The sequence below is a fragment of the Chelon labrosus genome (assembly GCF_963514085.1).
Source record: "Chelon labrosus genome assembly, chromosome: 9".
NCBI classification, from domain to species: Eukaryota; Metazoa; Chordata; class Actinopteri; order Mugiliformes; family Mugilidae; genus Chelon; species Chelon labrosus.
The window spans coordinates 5,027,292-5,053,582 of NC_140359.1; the positions used below are offsets into that span (position 1 = coordinate 5,027,292).

Sequence of the window (26,291 nt, forward strand, 5' to 3'; positions counted from 1 at the left end):
TCGAGAAATTATGAATTATGCTTGTGTCTCACTCTCTACAGGGGCTGCGACTAGGAAGCACTAATCGTAGCGCTGCTGCTTTGTTTATTACTCATCTTAAAAGCACAATTTTTTGCCCTCCAGCCCTGTCAATCACAATTTAAACCGCCCCAGTTGCCAAATACACAGGATGCAACATATTGAGACAAACCACTAATTTGTATCTGCATATCACAACTTGTCATCCCCATTTAGTTAGATAAAAACAATAGGCCACCTTTTCTGTTGTCATTTATACCCAGCACAGCGGAGACCCCCTTTCAGGCAATGTTCTCAATTTCTTAATTTTACCTCAAATGCCAGCATGGATTCATCGGTGTAGCTGTGCTGCCATTCACTCGCGTTTAATTGGTATTCATTCGATAGTCTGCTCAGGTTTTGGCAAACTGTGCAGCAGCAGTATGAGACTGTTTGACTTTAGTAAGAGCATGTCAGATTAAAAACGTTATTTATTGGAGAGAGTAGATGCACAAGAGCCAGAAGAGTCCGGGTGGCTTTTGGTCTTTTGCAGTTCAGCACATTGCACATCTCTTCCTTAATCCAACTGTGGGTATGAGGCCTGGAGGCTGTGAAAGGTTCTAAGAAAACACATGTGACAGGCCCTAAGCCGATGACTCAGATTAAATATGGGTGCTGTATACCCATCTGAAGCTATACGACAGGGTGACGAACATTTCCTCCAGGGAGCTGAGAGTGTGTTGCCTAAGAGGATTTTCAAATAGAGCTTTTTTTCTCGTCTTCTTAATGCATTCAATATAATAAGAGCATTGTGCAGCATGCTGTATTCGCATGGCTTTTGTGTTACATAATATGGTATATTGTCCTGGTGTCACTTGCACAGGGAGCCTACGCATGCTGTTAAGTGTAGTCCAAATTATTAATGCTAATTCTGCCACAGCTGATTTAGCTGTCCTCTTGTTAGCAGCACTGAGCACTCAAAACATACAGCAGGCTCCCCCGGGGCTCTGTGTTTCTGCCAATTTCCTTAGTGATGCTCACAGTCCTCGGCAGAGAGGGGGTGAAACCACTGATTTAGGAAGTGCGTCAGCCCTTCCTAAGAACTTATGCATAACTAATCCTGTAAAACCCATTGATCACTGACACAAGCCCTTAGACGCATCAAGGTATTGATTAAGGATTCTTTAAGGATTCTTTAAGGATTTCAGTGTCCCTTTTTTTTAACTGCAACTTCAGCACGTGCCTAAAACAGAGGCTTGAACATGGCTTGTAAAGAAATCTTTTAGACCTGAGCCACATGAAGCCCCTTCCAACCCAAGATCTAAAGGTGCATTTTTACAACTACTGAGTTTCCTGGTTCCAAAACAACATTTTGTACAGACATCCACGATCTCCAGAGAATGAAGCCTAATGACACAGATTGTTCCCTTACTTTTCCTTTCGTGCCCCTTTACAAGGTTGACATTTGTAGCTTTCAGTAATATTCTGCACAACTAATGGATTGGTTGCTATGAAATTAGTTTTTCAGACATTCATGTTCCCTACAGGATGAATTGCAGTAGCTTTGATGTGTTGAGAAGCTCCCTGTTAGCTGCTTCTAGCTCTGATTTGTACCTGATAGTTAGATTGCGAAACCAATGCAGTGCACTGGCTACAATCTTGTGCTCTTTCAAAGGTGAATTGTATAACATCTTGCAGCACATGAAACACATGGATGCAAAAATCGTGTATGGAGCAGGAGAAAGCGAAAGACATTTCCTAATAAATTTACATTTGAAAATAGTCTTGTGGTGGAAAATTGATTTGTTGTCAGGACTCTTTGGGGTCTGGATGAGTGTCCAAACTCTAACAGTATAGTAGCGTATCTATTCTATTGGTTTTTCTGGGTTAACTAATTGGAACAGATGCAGTATACACAGATTTACTCATTGTGTGTTCACACTACAAGTGGCAAAAGCTACAACCGTTAAAAGTATCACTCAATCGACGTCACAAAGGAAGGTTGGGCGGGTCACTGAAGCAAACACATATGAGCGGCTGACACGTCACTGCATCAGAGGAGCGACAAAAAAATTTAAGCCATCTGAACCCTCAATATCTTGCCCGACACGTAGGAACAAGTGTCATATATCAGCTTGTCACTTCACATTGAATGTGTTGTAGCTTGTTGCTCTCTCACTGATAGTGTGAACGCACCATCAGAATGATTATTTAATGCAAGTGTCTTGGTATATCCACCAAAAAGCTAAAGCAAGCAACTTGCCTTCTAAAGACATTTCAATATTCATTAACTAAATGTTATTTATTTCTAGGAAATGCTAATTCATACCTCACATTTCATGCATATATTGACTACTGTAGTTGCTAACTAGCATATCCTTTCTATTTTCTCAGGGCTGAAGGTGCGTGAGGTGATGATCAACGTGTCCCGCCAGCAGGTGGAGGATTTCCATGGACCTGAGGACTACTGGTGCCTCTGTGTGGCCTGGAGCCACCTGGGCACCTCCAAGAGTCGGAAGGCTACTGTCCGTATCGCCTGTGAGTATGGAAAGAATTTATTACTGTTGTAAGTCTGACGCAAAACTTAAGGAGCAAACATTTCAGGCTCGACCAGCAAACATCTAATGTACGTTAAGAGAAATGGGCAAAGCATCAGAGGTTTTAAAGTACAACTGCTGTTGATCGAACTTTAATGTGTGTTTTGGCTTGTGCACTTCATCAGGTTAACTGTAACCATAATTATGAAGATGCATTAAAAATAAGATTAGTATAAAAGAATATCACACTTGAATGAGTTAACTCATGATGCATATACTTTAAATGACACCATATTTAGTTGATAAATGTGATTTTATACTTTTATTTTAAAGAGAACTAAAAGGAGTTTTACAGATCAGAAGTGTGTTTGCAGGTTCTGGGGTGTACTGCTGCGTATGTGGGGAAAAAAGGCTTTTATGTCTCTAGGGATCTGTGTCAAGTTTGATAAATGTGATGTTGATACTACAAGTACTGAAATGCAAAATAATCCTTGAGGTGTGGGGTCATAAAAAAAAAAAAAAAAAGTTAATTTGCCTGGCCTTATCTCAGATTAACACTAGAGACAAGAGGCCACATTAGCTGCTTCTAGCATGACATACTGATATCTCTGATGAACCGTGTCTAATGGTGGCCCATTGTTTTTGGGGAAAAAAAGGAACATCACATTTAGGCCAATCACTCATAACATTACGACCACTGACGAGAAAAGTAAATAACATTGACCATCTTGTGACAATCCAATGTTCTGCTGTTAAACCTTTGGACCTGACATTCATGTGGATGTTACTTAGACATGTAGCACCCACCTAGACCAGACCCATAGCAATGGGGCGCCTGACACCAAAGACACTCTTTGATGGCAGCAGTCATCCCCAGCAGGATGCAACCTGACACAGACAGGAACAACTCAAAAAACATGAAGAACAGCACAAGGTGTTGACCTGGCCTCCAAATTCACTACATCCCAAACTGATCAAATATCTGTGGGATGATCCACAGAGGCCCCTCCCCTCAACCCATAGGACCCAAAGGCCCCCACTAACAACATTCTGTTGCCAGACACCACAGGACACCCTCAGAAGGTACATGTCCATTCTCTGATGAGTCACAACTGTTTTGGAGGCACAAGGGAGACCTACACAATATTAGGAAGAAGGTCATAATGTTATGCCTGATCGGTGTAATTACAAAAAAACATACCTGCTGCATTGAGTCTTATCTAATCCATCTATGTTATAAGAGTGCAATAATACATCCATGGAGAACTTTTCTTTGTAATGTTTTGTTTGATGACCCTTACAAGCACCACAGCCAAAAAGTAGTATGGTAAAAAGTCAACGTAACGACATGGTCTCACCTTTAACATTTTTGCTCAGTTCATTTGATTTGAATAAACTGTTCATTTATAAGCAGATTAGCCAATCAAACCACAAACTGGTGCATGTGTGCATTATTTTTAGTTTCTTCAGTCTGCTGAGAGTATTAAAACCCTGAAACAAAGCAGTCTGGTCCAATTCTTTGTGGCATTGGTTTGCAGTGCAAAGATAAAGTCAACCAGAATTACGTGAAGGTGATATATGAAATTTGATTTAAAAACATTTGAAAATATGTCCTAATTCCTGATAATATCCCTCTCCTTCTTGGTCACTACTACAGCACATAAAAGATAAATATGAACAGTGCAGTTAAGTACAGCATGACAAGTTGTCAGTCGCTGGAAAAAAACTTGATTTCCCCTGGAGGTCTGTGTAGTGTGGTTGTGATGCAGAATGACAGGTCACTAAAACTGTCTGACAAATTATTTAACAGACAAGGGCTAACATGTAACAGGGCATCTTGTAATGCTTGCTTTTGAATCAGATTTATCAGCAATGAATAAGTGATTCCCAGACACTAATGCGATCTAATCCAGTAAGATCTGATCAGCTATCAACACCAATACTACTGCCTGAGGGTGTTATAGGTTAACCAAAATCCCTTTATGTGTTGAATTTAGTGGAATTTTACTTACTGGAAGCCCAGAGGAATCAAATATTGTTAAACATCAAGACAGAAAAAAAATCTGCCCCATTAAAGAAATCATTTTGACAGATGACAGCATGGTGTCAAACTCTGTATGTGGTGGTATTTGCATATCGCTCTGCTCAGACTCAATTTGCATCTTTCAGCTGAACCGATATTTTGACTACAGGTTCCTCTATTTCCTTCCTGTACTCAGATCTCTTATGTGCATGGAATCTCTTATGTTCCTAAGAGTACATGAAACTCTTTCACAACCAATGTAAAAATTTCAATGTTGCATTCCTACTTTCCAAAAAGACTTACAATTTTAAAGATTTCAGCTGATAGCTGCAGTGCAGTAAGCTGTAAGCAGTAAGCGAATATGATCGGTCTCTATTGTATGCACATAAATGTTCGGGACAATCAGAGCAGTCCTTGCACACTTCATACATCCGTCGTATCCTCCAAACCACCTTGTCAACAGATTACCCTGCACAGGGCCATTAGATCCTCTCTATCTTATACAGGCTGTAGTGGGTTTTGAAGGTCGTGGCATGCAGAGCTGGGGGTCAGGCCAGCGTGTTGGTTGCTGAAGAGGATTGAGGCCAAGCTGACCATGACATCTGACACCTGACAGATGCCTCTTATCTCTCCACACAGACCTGAGGAAAAACTTTGAGCAAGACCCTCAGGGGAAGGAGGTGCCAATCAACGGGATGATCGTTCTGCACTGCCGCCCTCCAGAGGGAGTGCCCGTGGCGGAGGTAAGTCCGCCACTCATCGGCTCCTCCTCTCGTGAAAAAGGAGAAGCTTATACTCCCACTGAGCAGAAAAAATCCGCATTAGAGTGGCTATCCTTATTCTCTGAGAGTAACGCTGTGCCACTCAGACAGTCGATTCTGCCTGCAGCTCTGCTTTCTCTGACCTTTAAGAGATTGATATAGTTATGTTTAGGTACCAGCAATAAGTGCACATAAATATTTAGAAACAAATGTGTTGGTTTCAGAATCAGGTATACACCTCCAGATGAAGAAGATTCACAACATGAATTTTAATCAAACTGTCCGCACATACACACACACACACACACACACACATGTATCAATAAAATATAAGACACTCAGAGATTCTCCTCTCAGATTCAGTTCATAGCACCATTAGCCTCAAGTCTCGTGAGTTCACGCTGCGAGAAACGTCAGACTTAAAATGGGTCAGATCTCAGAGTGAATGGTGCAATTACAGTTTTGGGCTTTGATTTTCAAGGTATGTTGTTGAGTTATTATGTTGCTCTTTCTTTTCCCGGATTCTGTAGTTCGATCCGTTAGCAGCTCCTGCTGTGTACTGACATAAAAATTGTGAAAAGGAATCTCATTGTGTCTGTTTTTTGGAAACATGGACATCCAGATCTGTGAATGTCCACTGAAATCATTCACAAAAGATCATGACAAACTTGATTATTTAAGAAACTAACATGATCCAGGTTTGTGAGCTCCTGCAGTGTTGCAGCTTTGTCTTGGTTTCAATCAATAGCAAACAGATTTCCAAATCCGTGTCATTTGTTTGGGACTCAGTACCTTGTAGATGCTGACAGTGAACAGTTTCTGGCTGCCAAAATTCTGCTGCATTACAACTCTGCTGTGTTTAATGTCTAAACCAAAATCACCAAAAGTGGAAGATATTTTTCTTCAGTCACGAAAATATGATGCCCTGCCTTTAAAAGGAAGGACTTTCTTGTTTGTAGTGTTGATGTTTTTAGGCATCTTGATCTGTGGTTTTAAAAGTTACATTTAAAAGATTTACCGTTTTAAAAAACAAAAAACAAACAAACAAACAAAAAGATCTCTGGTTACTTTGTCTACTTTGTTTTGTGACATTTCCACTAAATGTACTATATATTTATTATTACTGTAAGATTAAGCACTGCAGTGACCCATCCATATCCAGATCCATATGATATTAATTGCACTATAATGAGAATTCAAAAGTGGTTCCTGCAGTTTCGACTAAAAGCAACAGTGAGGAAAAGTAAGAAGATGAAGAGCAAAACAGAGTAAGAAAGAATCTCCGTTAAAGGCTGACAGCCAGACATTAACCTGTGATACCTGTCACATTTGAACAGCCACCCACTTCCAGCCTTCATCACCTGCAACCTTTTGGTACTGTGTCACTGCTGACATTCACACCCACCTCACACCTCTGTCAGATTATCGGTACAGTGGAACAGTGTTCCTCCGTCTATAATTCCTAGAATCAAAGTTACTGGTAATGGTTTAATGTCCATGCCACATGATGTTAACTAGCAATGTCAATTTTACCTGCAGAAATTGAAATTGGTGAGAGGAAGGGATTTCAGCATCCCCACTTTTTTACAAAGTCTATTTGTATAAATCAGCAAAGACAGTCAATGTGAATGAGACTTTCTGGGTGACGTTCAAAAATCTTGTGTTTCTTGTGTATTGTTGTACTGACTGCTTTTAGTATTTAAATCATGCCTCCTGGCAACTCAACCGAAGGGTCACGGTGTGATCAACCTGCAGATTTGTGGGGATAAATATAAAAAATGTCACCAAGCACACCTTCCACTCCAAATGCTCTTTATTCTCCAAATGCAATCGTTCTATATTTGGTGCTGTCATTATCAGCATGAACAATGGATGTGTAAATGGTGTGTACAGGAAACAGATTTAGATGGAGGTCAACCTTTGGCCCTGCACCGTATAAATCATTCAACGTGAAAATGGAGGAGTGATGTCATTCCAGCCTCCACTGTGGGGATAAAAATAGTTGAAACTGAGCGGCACAGACTGAATCGCAATCTCACATCTACTCCTTTGTCAACACAAATGAGCCCGGACACAAGAGAAGAGAGTGAATAATGTAGAGAGCACAGGGCAGATATCCTCAGCCAAGTCAATTTCGGCCCACCTCGTCCATGAAATATTGAGATGGCGTCCATGAGTGTGCCAGTATGAGGTTTCAGAGTGCAGCTGCAGGATGGATGCTGCTGTAGCAACCACAGCGCAGGCCCACAGAATGTGAGCCTGTGGTATGGATACGCTGTGGTTGGAAATCACTAACGTCAGCAAGGATGTCATGGCAAGCTAATGAGTGGAATCATTTTATATCATGTGGTCACAACAGTTTGTCAAAGTCTGACAAAGAGGATGTCTCTTTAAGGTCTACAGCAATGCTGGCATGACACATTATACTTGAGTTTAAATATTTTAAGTCAGTAACAACAAAAAAGTGAGATTCCATGAGCTAATCAGCACATGCTTTCTTCATCTATATCTATGAAATGCCCCCCAAAAATGGGGTAGGTAACCATGCTCTCACTGCGCATGTGTTAAATTTAAGCAAAGATATCAGACAACCATATAGGGTGGAAGGTCGCTGAACAGATTGACATATTTATGAATTAATAAACTGATGGACTGGGTGCTGCTGCAACGCTGCTAATTTCCTCACTGTTGGATGAATAAAGGATTATCTTATCTTGTTATACCTTGTTTGCCACTTCATTAGGTACACTAGTGAAAGCAAATGCATTATAATATAACAGTCCTGCACTAAATCTTAGTTTCATGAAGGTTATGGAATTCGTCATTTGTTTAAAATAACTGAGAGCTACTAATTCAACTGTGTTTTCATTTTGTTGAACTGTCATATTAGAATGCATTCATTTTCACTAGTGTAACTAGAGACAATTCAAAATACTTTAATAAGATCTAAACTGCATCTTACTGGAAGTCTGACCCTCTCATGTATGTTAGCGAGGTTGACAACATATGTTGACCTGTCCAGTAAACCACCATCGTCTACTACTTCAATCATGAAGTCAGTAAAAATACAATTCATTGCGTTACATTGCACATGTGTTTCTAATAAGGTGCTTGCTGAGTGCATGTAACACTGTAAACGTAGTAACGTAGAATATCATTTCAAAATGCTGTCTTTAAAAAGGTAAAACTATTATACCCATAGTGTATATAAAATTGTACCCAATTATACACGTTTCCCCACCTTGGGATCAATAATCGTATCAGCCAGTGGAGTAATGAAACACAGCAAATGTATAAGATAACGTTTTAAGATGGTGAATCTGATAGAAGATATGACATTGTGTTTGTGTAATTAAAAATATTCCCTAAGCAGAGTAAATTAAAGTTATTTAAATAATTTTTTGTTGCCACTGTATGATTCTTAAATCTTTAATGTCAGCACTGTAGACTTTAGGAAATCCCATTGCAGCATTTAACAGTAATTAATTATAAAACACAGTCAGAACAGACCTATTCAAGTCTCTGAGGGAAGACACACAAGGCTGTTACATGACAGCTGAGGTCACTGTAGAATCCTACATCTAAGTGATAACAATATAACTCCCTGGAAGACGCCTCAGTGTGATTGACAGGTTGGTACAACGAGAATTGTGTGTTTCTTATATCACTAACAAAAAGACAGAAAAGAGGCTTTTATCTGCTCCTCTGAGCTGCGATGCCTGCTGGAAGACTGCCATCGCTACACTTCTGTAGCTGTCTCTCTGCAGTATCATCAAGTCACAGGTCTCTGTGCCCTGTGCCACAACAACTGAAGCGAAAGTGAGAGTTTGAGCTGTAGAAACCACATTTGTGCAGCGCACAACGGCATCTTTGCAGGCTCAAGTGACAGGGTTTGCTCAAAAACACATACACTCACACACAGACAAAAGGAAAATAAAATGCTTTGTTGCTGGAATTTAAATGGTGACGTAAAATTCCGAATTGAGCTCTTGTGTAATAGTCAACAGCTGAAGTGAAGCATTCTAAATCTGTATGCTACCAAAACAATCTTAAGACTGCACTAATCATTATTTCTGTACCAACAAAGAATCAAATGACTCATGTTAATTGTAAGGTGTTTGCTTACAGCGACAAAACCACAGAGAATTAAAGTTGAAAAAGATTTGTTTTGTTTGCTACATGTCCTGTTCCAATTATCTCTAGTTATCTACTACAGAACATTTTGCCCCTTTGGTAAACAACTTGTCCGCTGGATGTGAAAATTCCTGTAAACTGTCCTCAGCTTGTTCTGGTTCTGGTTGTGTAATGGTACCGCCATTAAAGGTAGACCAAAACAAAGTATGTTTCAGCCCAGGCTATTTTGCAATATTTTTTTTCCAGTTCCAGGTCTGTTCTATGTTAAAAAGCCTACTCGACAGAAAAAGAAAACCCGAAACCCTTTGCGTCAAATTTAGTGCAATACACGTTTACAGTATGAATGGTTAGAATCGACAAAAGCTTGGCTTATAGTCAAGTGTCACTTCTCCACTGGAGCTAAGGCGCTGTATGGCCTACAATGTGACCTGCACATCCCCAGAAATGCATCTACAAGTTGCAGTGAGACAGACAGCAGTGACTGTGACTGCTCCGAAAGCATTTCCTTGTTCACATGTCTCAGAGGCCAGACAAGCAAGAAAATGTTCCCTTGTTCGGCCTCCTATACATCATCTACTCAGATGTCCCTTTGTTCTCTGTGCAGTGATAACAGTAAAAGTAACTGCTAATCTACATTTATTAGCTCCAACTCCACCATGAGCCTCTCAATTGTGCTCGCCATTGTGTGAAGTACAGAGTGAAACCCTACAAAGCTGACATGTTGGGACCTAGCGTTTTAGCAGTGTAATTACAGAACAATGCTGACACACCAGCGCACAGGTAGAAATGCTGCACTTACTCCTGTTGATGGGGTATAAACTAAGCTTTACTGTATTAGGTGAACATTGTGTCACAATTGAGCACTAGTGTGAATGTCTATGCAATTCTGTGTTAGTATTTTACTCTCCATTGTCTTTCCAAAAAGAAACAAAATGAATGAATTAGCAAAACACCTCTAAGCTGCACTAATCAATATTTCTATGTCAATAATGGATTCAACAACTAATGTAAGGTGAACGGAGAAACCATCTGTAGCTTTAAATGCATTTCCATGACAGAAAAATATTTAACATGACTGTAATCCTTTTGAATTATAGTTGAACCTCTGTATAGAGGTACTGTATATCTATCTGAATCATAAGTCCTCCTACTGCCAGGTCCTTTAGTTGTTAAATCAGTGCCTGGAGTCCCACCCTGCAGTAGTAATAATCTAACCCCAGAACTTTTGCTTCAGTTGTAATGCTTCATTTTATTTACCGGTAGACGAAATCTGAAATATTGCACTGTAGGTCTTTTCAAAAGAAATCTGCTAAAACCTGAATGTGTGTTGAAAACTAAAAATTGTCAATATTATCGAGACCCAGTCTTGACAAGACATTCCTTTGTCAAGCAAACTGACTTGAATACCCAGGTATCTTTAGACATTGATTGAACAGTCAATGTGCACTTCTTGGTTCTTCCTGTGAATTCAAAGCTAGGACACGAGTGAATGAGTTTAAGTTGCAACATGCAAATTCGTAAGAGTTTTGCCATAAAAATACCTTCATTCTCCCGTACCCAAAGAGCTGACGCGGTAATTTGGTTATGGTTAATAGAACATAGGAGCATCTTATTTGTAATTTAGTTTCAGTGCTGCCGATCCAAAACCAAGCCCCCATTATTAGTTCACAGATATCAGGGGGTGTGAATGCAGAGCAGATCTTTTAACTCATGGAAAAAGGACTCCATGAGAACACTGAATAATGAGTTTCTTTTGAGAGGTTGCTCTGAGAGAAAATGTGAAATGAACAGCCAAACTGGAAGCCAATTTCACCTCCTCTGAATGAAAGCCTTTAATCCGAGATGAGTCCCCTTGATCTACAGTAGCTCAGGTAGACAGGCCAGGCTACTCCACAAAGAGGAATCAGCTAAATGCTTCTGTGCTGTGATACAAGCTGTTCTTTGTTTCACGAAGACATTGTGACGCTACTCCAAAACAAGTTAGCATTTTACTCTGTCCCACCTCCTGCCTTCGCTGCACTTGTTTCTACTTTCAGATCCTGCTCCTCTCTTATTTTCTCATAGGTCAGAGAAAGTCTCCTAGAGAGCAGATGATGAGCTTCATTATTAAGCCAAGCAATTACATCCCTCCCAGCCAGGACTGCAGCCGGGAGCTCCCTCTATTTATTTCGTTAAGATAAGACAGATCGAGGTGGAATAGTAATGCAGTGCCACATAGCTCGGAGGGGAGGAGAGGTGGCATTTGGGAAGCAACAGGGGAGGCGGATGGCCGACGCAGGCTCACTTTGTGTTCTCCCTGTACTTTTCTGATTAACCTCCGGAGCGGGCAAGCACAGTTGAGCAGCAGATAGCTCCCTCTGACTCTACCTGCTGCTGTCAGTTTTGCTGTTCATACGAACACACCGAGCCATGCTGCGTTCAAAGTGTCTCCGGGGATCTGTGTGTGTGCACAATGAGTATGCCTTTCTTTACATGTTGCCGCTGGTTGTGGGGAAAATCCATCGGGTGGGTTGACTCTGCGGCGTCACTTCTGATATGCTGCTCAGCAGGACACTGCTGGCGGCCCCTGGTCCCCGGGGGGCACGTCTGACGGAGGCGCTTAATCTGTGCAATCGCGTTGATGAGATACTGAGCAATTAAAAAGTTCTGCCGCCGACACCGGCTTTGCCACAGGCAGCTAAGTGCTGGCCAGAGGGTAGGAGATGATCCTAAACTGTGACGCCTAAGCATGACTCAGCAGACAGATTGTACTCCTTACACTACTACTATCAAAGTGCACCGTTTTCAGCTGCATCACCTTGACATCTGATGACCATAAGACCCTGTAGCAGCCGATGAGGCACATGAGCAGAGGGGACAAAATGCATCAGCTGGCAAGGTCTTGATCAGCACTCTCCTCATAAGTCTCGATGATGGCTGCGGTGTCACCCGTTTACATTGCTCTTCTGTCCTCTAATTGCCCCTCGACCGCCACATTTCCCAGCATCTAATCATCAGCAAATGTCATCTGAATGAGCTGTGTGCTTGTGTGTGCGTCAGTAGATGAGAGGACCTGCCTGCTGTGCAGAGCTGGAGGAGGTGACCTTCAGGGGAGGTCCGGGTAATGAAATCACAGGGAAGAAGCCCTGATGTGGGGGCCGCCTGGAAAGCCCTCCGTCAAGGCTGACACTGATGACCGCATCCTAATTGAAACAAATGTGCCAATTAGGCAATTCATTTCTCACATCCGCTGCCACACACTTGCCAGGCTAATTTGTATTTGTCCCTTCATCTTCTTTTCCTGCCACCACCTCTCTCTCTCTCTCTCTCTCTCTCTCTCTCTCTCTCTCTCTCTCTCTCTCTCTCTCTCTCTCTCTCTCTTCTGCTTGGTGAATCTTTTCATCATTACCCAAGGGCTGTTCGCAGCAGACAGCTAATGTGCAGCGCGGCCCCAAATACTGAGGGCCGGCTTGTGCCACACGTTAATTGCCTCTTTCAAGTCACAGATTTCCACGGATAAAATCGAAATAAATACATAGAGTCTGTGTGTTGGGGGGAGAAGTATGTGGGTGTAGATGGGTGCCACCCATTCAGTAATAGATGGCTTTAATCATGAGATATTAGACTCCGTCTCCCTGCTTCTCTGTCCTCTCCATTTTCTTATCTATCAAACGATGCCAGGCGCTTAACCTCTCATGGAACCCCGCGCTAACGGCAATCTTTTAATTGTACAGAAGAATCTGGGGGACTTTGAAGATCAGCTTTTGAGTTTTCTTCAAGGCACGTGGGGAAAAACAGAAGCTCCGGTCGCCACACACTGTACTTCCCTCCTGTGTAATAGAAAAATTCCCACTGCTGCCAAGAGCAGCACAGTTGCTTCAAATAGGTGTGGAAAAATGCAGAATGTGAGAAATGATTACTGTGTTATGATGTTCATTATCATTTTTCGTGTCAATATATACCTGCAATCCATCATCCCTCTGGTCTCTGTGTCATTTCTATTTACCCAGTGTTTGCATGCCCACAGGCACTTCCCATTTGCATCCCGAGTGTTGTTTATTATAAAGGGTGCCTGTGCACTTCCTATAAATCCATCAGCCCGGCCCATTCTGCCTCGCTATGAATGTAATTTGCAAATGCAGCGATGCAGCTCTCTTACCATGGTAGAAGCAGTAAAGCGTCGCTAAGTTTGTAATTCATAATTAGTTTTCCTCTCTGTTGCTGGTAATTGGTTATAGCGCTGCTTTTGACAGCTTAATGGTCTTAGCGTTGGTGGTTGTGCTACCTAGTTGTGACTAATCAGCGGAGTTGGACTTGGAAGCAGCAGCTGACCAGCAGTTATGTGTCGCTAGGCTGTTTTAAAAGGAGTGACTCCAAACATGAGGGGTAGGCTTAGGTGTGCTTGGAACAATCGGCATGCTTTCTGACCATGTCCAAAGCAAAATCATTCATACCTATTGAGAATTCAAGCTCAAAGGCAGGCAAAATGTTTTCTCTTGGCTGTCTCTCTGAGAATATGGCATCAAATTATCACTGCCAAAACTGAAAACAACAAGAATTATCTTGTTGTCATATGTTTGATCCAAACTTGGTGTATTTGTTTCTGTGGCACCTTCTTCTCCAGTGCTGCAATAAATATGACTGTGTTGCTTTTGAATTACATAGATACCATAAGTACCAAAAACACTGATATTTGCACATACCATCCTTATTACTGACAGAAAATGTTGGTTAAAGTGTGTTGTCTCATATAAATACAGGTATATACATTTCAAAAAAAGAATGTCTTGATGTGAGACTTGAGACCACACATGACAACAGAAGTTTTTGAGTACACATTTAAGTAGTCACACTGTCAGTCAGTTGAACTTTAGCTCTCTCCACCATTTCTGGCTGAGAGGTAATTATTGGGTGATGGATAATGACTAACTGTGCACAGCATGTGATTCTGCCTGGGAATTGTCTCCACAGACGCCCAGGTCTGAACACTGTAGATGCAAGGACTTTCATATCATTTCATCTGAGGGACATTTGGCGACAGTCAGCTCAACTTTTATTTAAATGAAGATCTTTGCATTCTTCCATTTCAATGCGACAGGTATCTATAAGTCAAGTGAAAAATGTCCTGTCCCTCTGCGTCAACCCAGTGCTTTAATCTCCTTTTACAATCTACCAGTCCCCCAGTCCCATGAGAAACAACCAACTCTATTTCCCATTTTAAAGTGGTGCACTTCACTTTGATGCAGTTAAAAGATTAGGATGCTCTCAGTCTAAAGTTTACGATTCTAAACACATCCAATGATTTGTTGCAAACATTTCTCATCTCTGTCCTTTCATCACTTCCTTTGTACAGGTGGAATGGCTAAAAAACGAAGAGCTGGTGAGCTCCCTGACCGATGACAATATCGACACCCGAGCCGACCACAACCTCATTATCAACGAGGCGCGTCTCTCCGACTCAGGCAACTACACCTGCCTGGCCAGCAACATCGTGGCAAAGAGACGCAGCGCCACAGCCACTGTGATAGTCTTCGGTACGCCATCCTCGCAGCTGCTGTTATTGCCTGTTAAAACAAATTACGGAGTACTGACACAGTGTTTACATGGCACTTCAGATCAATTGTTTGACTTCCTTCACCCCCTATACACAAGTGATTAAAATACCCATCTCAGTGTTTCCACAGAAGAGCAATGTTTCCTCCTTATTCCAATGAATGTATTATTCAAAGACTCAATTTACTGCCTCTCATTTAAAATCAATGTGTACTTTATGAAAGGAAATAAGCTACTGTGTCTTAATCTCATTTAAAAGGAGTGTTGCTTATTAAGTATTTATTTGCCAGAGGCCTTCCAGGATTGTGGGTGCACCCTTTGATAGTGCTGCTAAACATTTAGCTTCCACACACGTTAGACAGAGAGATCATAGAGTAAAGTGCTTCAGTCACAGCGCTAAGTGGTCGATTCCAACCTGTCGACCAGTATGAGTCAATGTCGCCTTTAGAAATGGCATTTCCGTTTAATGGCTGCTTTCTTTGTTTTCACTCAGTTCTATTCCTTTAATTTAATCCAAGAGCAAGGAGCATTGAACTAGCAATTAGGATGGAGGGAGCCGTATATCCGCCACAATGACTGCACCGTGCTCAATCTGCTTCTGCCGTTATGCATTGTTGGCTTGCAGTGCCTCTGCATAATCATTAATAACCCCAGCTCTTGTTAGAGTATTTAACTATGCCAGAGTTCTGCAAAAAGTAATATGTTGGGTTGTGCACTCATTTTGGCTTTTCTTCTTTCTCTCAACTTTCTTGGACTCCCTCCAGTGAACGGCGGCTGGTCCCTGTGGACGGAGTGGTCAGCCTGTAATGTGCCATGTGGGCGGGGTGTCCAGAAGCGATCTCGAACCTGCACTAACCCGGCACCTCTGAACGGCGGGGCGTTCTGCGAGGGCATGTCTGTACAGAAGATCACCTGCAACGCACTCTGTCCAAGTCAGTCTCACTTCTAAGTTTCGGCACAGAATTAAGTACAACTTCATGGAGCCACAAAGGTTACTTTTGTCGTGGTGTAAAAAGTTGTTAATGCCTGTCCGGCAGCCAACCAAAAATGTAAAAATGTCCCGTTTAATTTCCTAATGATATAAATGGATAGCAGCCTACTAATTATTTACTGGTACCATTTTCACATATTTTATTGCCAAATTTCTTTTTACAGCACATTGTACTATAACAGCATGTCACTCACACTAACATATTAGACATTTATCTATTGCTGATATCCAGAGTGCTTGAAATGACTTGAAAAAGCTTAAATCCCTGCATCATTGGAATTACAGACGGCCGATAATGCAACAAGGGATGGATTCAGCACTGATCTGACAAAATCCCTGTGCTGCTGGACTGCTACAGATAAAGAAAAACAAAGACTCAATTGGAAAAGAGGGGATTTATGATGCACAATAAAGTGAATAGAGGAAGTAGCAGTGACTGAGTGTGTGCTGCGTGATTCAGGAGGAGAAGCTGAGCTGAGGTACTTGTTGAAGAAATGAGTTTATACTTTGCAAGAACAGAGAGCTACTTTGTTCCGACAAGAAAGCTGAGATTTGTTCTCACAGTGGCAAAAACCTTACCTTGTAAGGTGAGTGTTGCATCAGTATACAGACACATCTGCAGAATGGAGTTGTATGCCTGCAACTACTTCTTAAACATATGGCTGCTCTTCTTCTTCTACCAGACTTGTTTTTTTAAGTCTTAGACATACATTTGCAATTCGTTTCAGTACATCTGTTTAAAATACAGACATGGTAGAGAAACTTTAAGTACAGGGAGAATGTAAATGTATCTAACCTACACACCTCTCTAACTGTCCGATGCAAAACATGGTCTTCAGAAAAAAAAAACATATCACTGTGTAATTAAAGACTCGGGGCTACATTCAAGTTTGATTGACAAAAAAGCAAATTAATACATTAAAAAAAATAGGATGAGGCAGCCGCTGAGTCTGGAACTGTTTCAACATGGCAAAAAAGTCGTGATAAAACTTGTCTGTGGACCCACGCAAAGTGCATTTAATCTTTTCCAATTTACTGAAATGAATAACATCTCTGATCCAAGCCTCATTGGACAGAGAAGAAGGAGACTTTCAACAAAGTGGTATCAACTGACACATACAACTTGCTAACAGGGTCAGGAAGAATACCAGGTCTGCTTTAAACTTTGGGTGAGTTAATGCAGCTGGTGTTGTACCAAAAAGAAACCTAGAGCAGCGGTACCTGCAACAGCACTTTAAATATATTGGACAAATAATTACAGGAGGTGGGCAAGACCTGAACATATGGGACAGTGAAGCAGGGGCCTCCTGGCACTGTGTTTAATCTAGTGAGTGCAGTGTACAATTTTACTTTGGATTAGACTGTGTTTAGCACATACAGACGAAGAGTGTACTCGAAAAATATCGGCCCAAAGCATGTTGTTAATTTCTTTACCTATATCTGGCTCCCACTCCAACTTCCTCCCACCATCCAAAGACATGCTCTTTAGGTTAACAGGTGATTCTAAATTGGCCGTAGGTGTGCATGTGAGTGTGAATGGTTGTCTGTCTCTGTGTCAGCCCTGAGATAGACTGGAGACCTGTCCAAGGTCTACCCCACCTCTCGCCCAGTGACAGCTGGGATAGGCTCCAGCTTTGAGTCAGAAGTCCTGACTAGAGAGCACCAGAAACTGAACTTCCACCGTACAGTCATTCATTCTTTTCAACATATTTGAACAAGCAAGCATTTTGTCCTCTTTACAAAGGTGTTCCTTAATGAATGTGATACATACTAAATACATCAAATTTACCTGTTGTTGTCACTGTCATACAATTTAAATAAGTAACAAGACAAGTCACCTCTGTACCCTCACACCATATCCACCATGGAGCTCAGTTCACGTACAGGACAAGGGAATTTGAAACGGATAGTGCATGAAAGAAAAGAACTTGTAAATGAATGGATTTTTCTAGAAGAGTTGTCAAAAATATCAGCAAACTATGTCAGAAGATGGTGTACTGGTATGCAAGTCATTTTGACTTAAGAGGGTAATGTGATGCCAAGGTTCTACTGACATTTCTTCACAAAAGAATATTACATCGCAATCAATTAGAAAAATAATGTTTTTTTTTCTTTTTGAGTAAATAATTTAAAAAATGACATTTTTCCTCTTAGCAGGTATGTCACCTTTATCTGTAAGCACTTAATTAGAAGGATTAAATGTTTGCTTGTTCAATAAATCAAACAAAGTCCATGATATATTTATTATTGCTCACAAATTGCAGGGGGTGCTTGAAAATCATCTCATGCTGGGATCTCACAAGATGCTTTTCTTGCTGTTCAGACAGTGATTTCATTAAGGACACTTTGATGAAGTTAATGTCTGCTCCTTTTGATGATCAGAGATGCAAATGGTGAAAATTAACGGAAAAATTAGCATTTATAGATGACAGATTTGCTCCAAAAAACAGTCGCCCCACAGTTAGCTCGCTACATTTCTCACAGCATTATTTCTTAACATGCAGAATGACTTAACATGCATCGTGTGAAATATATACTGTATATAGATCTAGTTCTTAAACCTTTCACATTCAAATCCTGCACAATAAAATTTGATATGTTTGCTATCTACAGCCTAACAGATTCAGTGAATGGGTCCTATCTGTTCAGGAATAAAGACATTATTTCTGCTGTGTTTGTGCATGTCAGTCAGGCTGTGAAAGCTAGTGTTTTGTTTCCATATAAATCATTTAAAAAGAGACATTGCACCAGTTATATCAAATGGAAACTTCTGGCTGCCTTTAAACTTTTTCTTATCCTCCATGGCAGACAAACAACAGACTCAAAGGTTAAACATTTAGGTCCAATCTGGTGCAAAGTGAGAGCACATCAAAGCAGACTGTAGGGTGCTTTCATTTTTTTCTCACATTTATTTAAATATCAATACTGTATGTCTCACTTATAAAATTAAACGTGTGTTTTTCACCTTGTTGCCTAAGCATCTAGTGTGAGAACATTTTCTTCCTGTGAAGTCTTATTCCAATGTGTGAAAGCAATTCAAGTTTGATTGTTGTGGAGTCAGTGATGAACACTGAATATTGTGTGTCCTCAGATATCAACAGGCTTGTATTTGGGGCAGACTCCTAGTAGAGGCAGACCTTTATTTCCTATTTCCAGTTTCATAAGTTTAATTGGTCACAGTTTTTATGAAGACTTGGGATCCGTTGTAGTTTGCCTTCTTTAAGTTACTATATATACTATACTATACTCTGCAGACAAACTCAACACTTCCTGTCAACATTTCAAGTAAAAGCCCTCTGTCTAATCTGAAGTTTGCATTAAGTGTTCAGCCTTGTTGATAGGAGGATTTTCTCTGACAGCCAAGATGGGCCAAAGCCTGTCCTCTTGTGCTTTTCTATGCTGCAGCTGTACTGTTATCAGCAGGAGAGCTGCTGGTGTCTTGCCAGAACTACCGTCCATGTCATCAGTAGCGTACAGCATATTTAGTTTGTGTGCATTTTAAATATAATTTAAAAAATAAAATAATATGCATATAATTCCCCCTGATCTTTGGGCTCAGTGCCTGTCTGTCTTTTTATAGTTGGATTAACACTTGTTGGTAAGATCACAAGAATTTTCAAAGACATAGCTTTTAATTTACTACTGGTTTTTATTTAAGGAAATACAGTAAATATGCTAGTTTGTGAAAAAACGTAGGCGGGAAAATGTTTGCAAGAAACAGAGGACAGAGGAAATTAGACTTAAGGTAAAAGCTGAACTCTGAAGTGATGTATTTAGCAGCTGTCATGCATATCACCACATTGTGTGACTTTGATTGCATATTATGGGTACACAGGGGAGCCACATGTAAATTTAACATATGTTGAAAGTGTATAATACAGCTACAGGTATACGCCTTGTCACCGCTGTACATTTGTCAGCCCCCAGCAGACCTGTCAATCACAGCACGCTGATGCACAGCCTGCATATGTTCTCTAATTTTCCACATATTGTCTAGTTTTCCCAAGGAGCTCGGGAAACTTGGAAGCTGAGGTTCCCAGAGTTGGCGAGGTCATTCAACGAGGCTTCCTCGTGCAAGTTTGTTAAGTTTGGGAGATTTAAGACTGCCAAGGTGCAGATGGAGACAGAGACAGGTCTAGTTTAACGGCAACAGATAACACCAGAGCAGGATGAGAGAGAGAGAGATTGGAAATTTTAGGAAGGCGCAGAAGTCAGGCGGAGGGAATTAGTCACAAAGACTGCTGATATAAGATAATTTGCGCCGTTAAATTTAGCATATATATTGCATTTAGTGTAATAACTGTAGTGTAATTGGCTTTTAAAGGACAGAAATTTTATTACTGGCACAAGCTGACAACCATACGGTACAATTAGTGACCTAATTTTCAATTTGTCATGCCCAACATTTGGCTCATCCCATATGGAATTACAAATGACTGATATCAGACGTGAGATAAAACCATTTCCAGTAGCACATACACAAAACCATGCATCACTTACATTAAACATTACACAGTATGGACTTGGATATTTTCAGGCGACATTCTTATGTGGGAAATATTTAATAAACTGGATGAACTCCTCACCCACCTCACTGGCCTTTTGCGTTTCACTTTCTTTGCATCAAATTAGCTGCATTTGAGAATTTTTAGAACAGATCCATTCCCACCAGTCAGTTTTGATTAGAATTCCACTTTTGCTGGAGTTTGTCAGATCTCATCCAGGTCTAATGATGGGGACATGGAACTTTTACTGACTTCATTTGGTTTTTTTTTCTGGCAGAAAATGTAAAGCAATAGACACTGAAATAAGACTTCCTAGATCATATCATAAGTATTTAAAATATATATTTCCAGACTGCCATAACATCCAGTTCAACACTGCAGGCTTTTCAGAGGCTTTATCTCGGTCCCATTTAATATACACAAGTGCATACAAATGTTAATAGTATGCTGTTTTTTTTGCAGTTTGTATGTAAGAAATCAACAAACTCCACCATTTAATATGAAAGTACACCAGTCAGGCATAACATTAAAACCAGGAGAGTAGGAGAAGTAAATAACATTAACCATCTTGTGACAATCCAATGTTCTGCTGGGAAACTTTTGGAACTAGCAATCATGTGGATGTTACTTAGACATGTACCACCCACCTAGACAGGACCAGGCAGCCCCACCACCCCATAGCAGTGACACTCCTTGATGGCAGCAGCTATGGATAGTTCTTTCTTCTCTGCATCGCCTTCATCACAGGCCAAACTCTATTGACCAAGACTGTCACAACAGCCAAGGAAGTGATGCTTAAAAGCTACAATCGTTCCACATATGTCATTTGTAAACAGCAGATTTGACTGCAAAACATGTAAACCTTATTTACAGTAAAATAGCTAGAAATTGATGTGGTGCTTTTCAGTCGCTCTCCCTTCATTCTGAGGAGGAGTATGTCCTCTACTTCAGGTCTCATGTGATAGTTACCAGCTGCTGCATGCATATCATGTCTTTTTTCATTATAGGGTCGACATATCTGAGTTAAAGGAGCATTAAGGAAGAAATGTTTGACTGCCATAGTTGCCCCTGTTAAAACTTGACAAAGCAGCAGTGGTATTAAATGTCTGAAAAGGGCTTAAGAAAAGGTGAAAGGTATTTCTCAAGGTTTAATATTGAAGTTAATATAGAACTATAGAAACTATTTTATCAGACAATATGAATCGTGATAGATTATGTATGTACAATACACTTTCTTGCAGGTAGGTTCACACCGTTCAACTGATCAACAGGTTGAATACAAATGCAGCATTTGCGCCAGCAAAAAGCAGAGAAGTAGAAGCTTAAAAAAACCAAACAGGGAAGATGCTGAATACTTGAAAAGTATTTTTTTGTGTTTTATAATGAGGGAGATATTCAGTGTGTCTTTACGCCTAAAGGATACACGCACACACAACTTTTGATTGTGGGTAGAAATGTGCTCTATAATTGTAAAGTAATATTTATACAAAATTAATTTTCTCTATCTGTAGTAAAGTTGACAAGCTTTGGATTATTTGTTCAAGCTACATACTGTAAAGAGCGTATGTTTTAATCTGGCTCTTAGCTGCATTGAAAAAACATTATTCCATGAGTGTGTGGGTGTTTCTTGTAAATATCTAGCTTTAAACCCTAGATTTATATTATGCTTATATGCAGTAGCTACTTAAAATTGCCAGCAACTTGCCTCTTTTGATAGCAGTAGAACAGAAAATGACACTGCCAGGCACATTGGATTTCAGAGCAGGAAAAAATAAAGCCCTGATGATGAGGCGGGTGATCAATAACAGTGACTCAGCTGTTGGGTTTCATTGTCTGACTTTCAGAAGTCACTTTCTGCCTTGTAGTGTCTGCAAAGCAAAAAAATTGAATTTCTAGAAGCTGACTGATGTGAGTGAGTTTTCAACTACCTGCCGAGCGTGTTGCCAATTAAATTTGCTAACCTGAAATACAGCCCTTAAGAGCTCAGGAGGAGAGTGGCTTGTTTTTTGTTTGTTTGTTTTTTTTAGTGAGAAGTTTATTGAATAAAATATTTAATTGTAAAAGAATTGGAATAAGAATCTCCTACTTTTACAGAGATTGGCAGACCTGATAGCCACCATGGCCTGGAGCCCTCACAGGGTGGCTGAGGTCATGTGCAGCACAGAGAAGCAGGTGCTGCCCCATCCCTTTGTGGGAGGAAGGTGATGCAGACTGGAGCGAAGCGTAGGCTGCAATGAACCTGTCTGAGCTGCTGACTGAGTCCGTCCAGTTTTGACAAGGCAGCCCAGAGCACTGCCTTAATGACGGTCTGAAAGCGGGGAGAGTACGGAGGTTGGATGAGGTCAGAGTCTAGAGCATGACGAGGCTGATGGCCACTTTACAAGAGATGGAAAACAGAGAAGAGAATATTGATAGAAATGACACTCATGTTCTGGAGCCAACAAGTGACGAAAACTAAGTCAATAAACACTGACTACTGCAATGTATTCTGCCTTTGCAAAATCTGTGAGCAGCTTCTACATTCCCATTTCCCAAAAAGTTTGATTGCAGTGTAAATTATTAATATAAACAGAATTCAATGATTTGCATTTAAACCACATTTTTAATTGAAAATAGTTCAAAGACATCCAAGCAAATGGTGAAACTTTATTGTTGATTTAGTTTTTTTTTTTTTTTTTTTTTTTTAACTGCCAGCAGTGTGTTTCAGAAAAAGCTGGGAGTGGGCTGCAATATAATGGAAAAGTTGCATGATTATGATTGAATATAAAAAAAAAAAGAGCATGTTAGCACAGATTGGGAGGAGTTCTCCAATCTGCAAAAGACTGCATGGGAAAATACTAGTTCACAGTGTACGGAATTCCATCACTGACAGTGCTTCATATCATTAGAATATTCAGATAATCCAGAGAAAGCGCTGGACTTCAGCTCCTCAGACAGCACTGCTTTATAAACACACACAACCGTGTAATGGAAATCACTGCATGGGCTCAGGAACACTCCTTAATGTCATTGTCAGTGAATACAGTTCACTGCACCAAGAAATAAAAGTAAAAATAAATAGATCCTGAAATACTGCCCCTTTCTCTGAGCCCGAGTTAATTTAAGGACTTTAGAAGTAGAAAACTGTCCTGTGGTCGGACCGATCCAGATTTTAAAGTCTTTACAGAAATCGTCGATGCCTCGGCTAAAGGGAAGAGCGACCAGGCTTGTTATCAGCACACAGTTCAAATGCCAGAATCTATGACGGTCTGAGGGGTATTAGTGGGATATCGTCCTCATTTACACACTAACAGCCAATTTAGAATTGCCAACTGTAGAAAGAAAAATATCGTGATGTATCAAATTAGACTGAATCCTTTTCACTTGAATCAGTTGCAGAGGTGCTTCTCCGCTAAACTAGATCACTTAATTTTGAGCAACATTAGTTATCCTCTTTTAAAAGTACTTTGTTTCTGCATCAGGAGTGATTCTTTCAAACACAAGTAATAGGAAATAGTGTGTGAATTTGCTGTAGCTACTTGTAACCAGTCGGTGTAGCCACTGCTGTTTGGTTTTTACACACTGTTTTTCCACAATTTCTGAGTAGTTTTTCTTGAGCATCATTTTGACACTGAAACTTGCTTTTGGTGTTTCCATTGAATGCAGGGGACAAGAACACCAAGTAACACCAGTTGCACAGTAGTGCAAATCTTAGTTTTATGAAGGTACGGATGCAGAGCTATGGCACTTTCTTGGCTCTTTAGATTGTAAAGAGTATGGTGATGCCTTACAGCATTTGCAATCTTAATCCTATAGTTCTAGTTTCTGTAATATGTTAAATCTTCAGCCTGTTCATAAAAAAAAAAATATATATATTTTTTTTTTAAAGACAATTTGTATTGCATTTGGGCAGAAGTTCAACTTTAAAAACTGCAAACTGAGAAAGAAAATGGCACATAATTGCAAAGTAGTGTCTGCTTAGCTGCAAAAATGTCACCAAAACAAATTAATGAGAATCTGGTGAGTAGCCAATTTAAGAAACTAGACATCGGAGAGTGTACGGAAAAAAATAAATAAGATTGTGAAGCTAAAGTGATGCAGAGTGTTGCAGTCATTACAGTTTGTCACATTGTATCTATTGTTTACCAGTAGACAGATGAGCTCATTCAACAGAATCAGAGCAACAAGTCATAGGGGAACTGTCAGGAGAAACAATATCCACACACACACACACACACACCAGCTACCACGGTCAAACTCACAATCACTCAATATTCTCTCTGCAACAAACAAACAAACCCCTCGTTTGCATTTTAAGTAGTTGAGAGGAAAGCACAAACAAATCCAGAGTGTAGGTAGGGCCCGTTGAACATCACAAAAGGAAAATTACCTTCTCCACCACCCACAAGACTGTATTATCGGCATCACAACTGGTGCCAAAAAAAATTTTCAGGCGCCATATGCTCTCCCAGTATTTGTTAAGCTAAGCATGATGAGCTCTTCCTTGATCAGATGACAGAGCATGACGAAAGAATCCCAACCATTAGCATGCACCGAGCTGTCTTGGTTCCGTAGCCTTGCATCAAATCCCATAACAGAAACAGGCCTGGGGGTTAATGAGGAGAAGATGCCTCTCAAGCTGTACCATCACTCCACCCTGTGCATTTTGTGTCATACTTAATATATGGGAAGGTAAATGTAAACATTGAATACAGTATGTGTGACTATTGCACCGTAGCAAAGAGAAGTAACAGCCATTTTTATCAAAGTCAAAGTTTCTCGTCAAAATCATTGCCTATATTTTTATTTGCGTATCAGCTATATTGGCTGAAGCATTTGACTCCGCTTTTTTCATTCCTCTTATGTACTTACACAGAGCACAGAGTGGTGATTTATGTATAGTATATGCATGTGATGTATTTATACATGTCTACATACCGTGACCTGGATGACTGACGACCTTCACAGACCTGTCTATATGTATTTATACCTTGCAAGATTTATATTGACGGTGACCTTGTGCGCTGATACCTAATGTGCATGTTAGAAGAAAATGGTGCATATAAATTGTAAAAGTAAAATCTGTAAAAATATGATTCATTATGTCATTAAGGGGTCTTAGAGGGTATAGTGGTTTATATGTATCCGCTGTCATTTTCTTTTACTGCCATTCCTCTGAGAGTAGCTATCCTCTTTATACATTTGTGATTAATATAGTAGGCTCTGCACACTGTTACGTGTTATATCTGTCTACGTTGGACGGGACGTAGCCCATTTAAGGGCTGCTTCCCTTTTCTACAGGAGTCTGTTGGAGTTGTGAATGAGTGACCAACAAGTGTAAAGTAGACGTATGACCATCTAACAAAGATAAACAAATGAAAGAACTGTTAGGCTTTTGGCTCGGTGACATATAGTATCCCAAATCTGTGCTCAGAGATTTATGAAACAAAACTCACCGCACATCTACATCCCATGGTGATAACCATATAATAAACCTTATCTAATATAGTACTGTACTTTGTCACGTATCCTTTCAAATCTAGTCTCTTACTCTCACCACCAATTTTCTAATGCCTTTACTACAAATCGACTGTTTGACTGCTATTTCTTATTCCTCCTGTTGTATGTATTGGTTAACCAAGGTACCTGATTAGTTGAGTCACATGTGGCCTCGAGCTATAATGTTAAAGTTGGTTGATATCAATCTTTTCATTAATAAAAGCACATTTCTTAAAATGGTGAGTCATTTAAGATATCTAACTTGAGCATTAATTGAACCATGGTGTAATATTCTGTTTCCTGCCTTTGAACTAGGCTACCATATGTTTCTGG

The 26,291-nt window shown here is 40.3% G+C and overlaps 1 protein-coding gene across 1 annotated transcript in view; it reads left to right on the forward strand.

Moving 5' to 3' along the window:
- The window catches only part of unc5db (unc-5 netrin receptor Db), a 186,965-nt gene that overhangs the window by 106,115 nt on the left and 54,559 nt on the right, over nt 1–26,291 (forward strand). The window contains exons 3-6 of the mRNA XM_084552202.1: nt 2,392–2,535; nt 5,197–5,300; nt 14,785–14,965; nt 15,749–15,916. Coding sequence (XP_084408328.1) covers nt 2,392–2,535; nt 5,197–5,300; nt 14,785–14,965; nt 15,749–15,916 — 597 coding nt within the window. The remainder of the gene's footprint in view (nt 1–2,391; nt 2,536–5,196; nt 5,301–14,784; nt 14,966–15,748; nt 15,917–26,291) is intronic.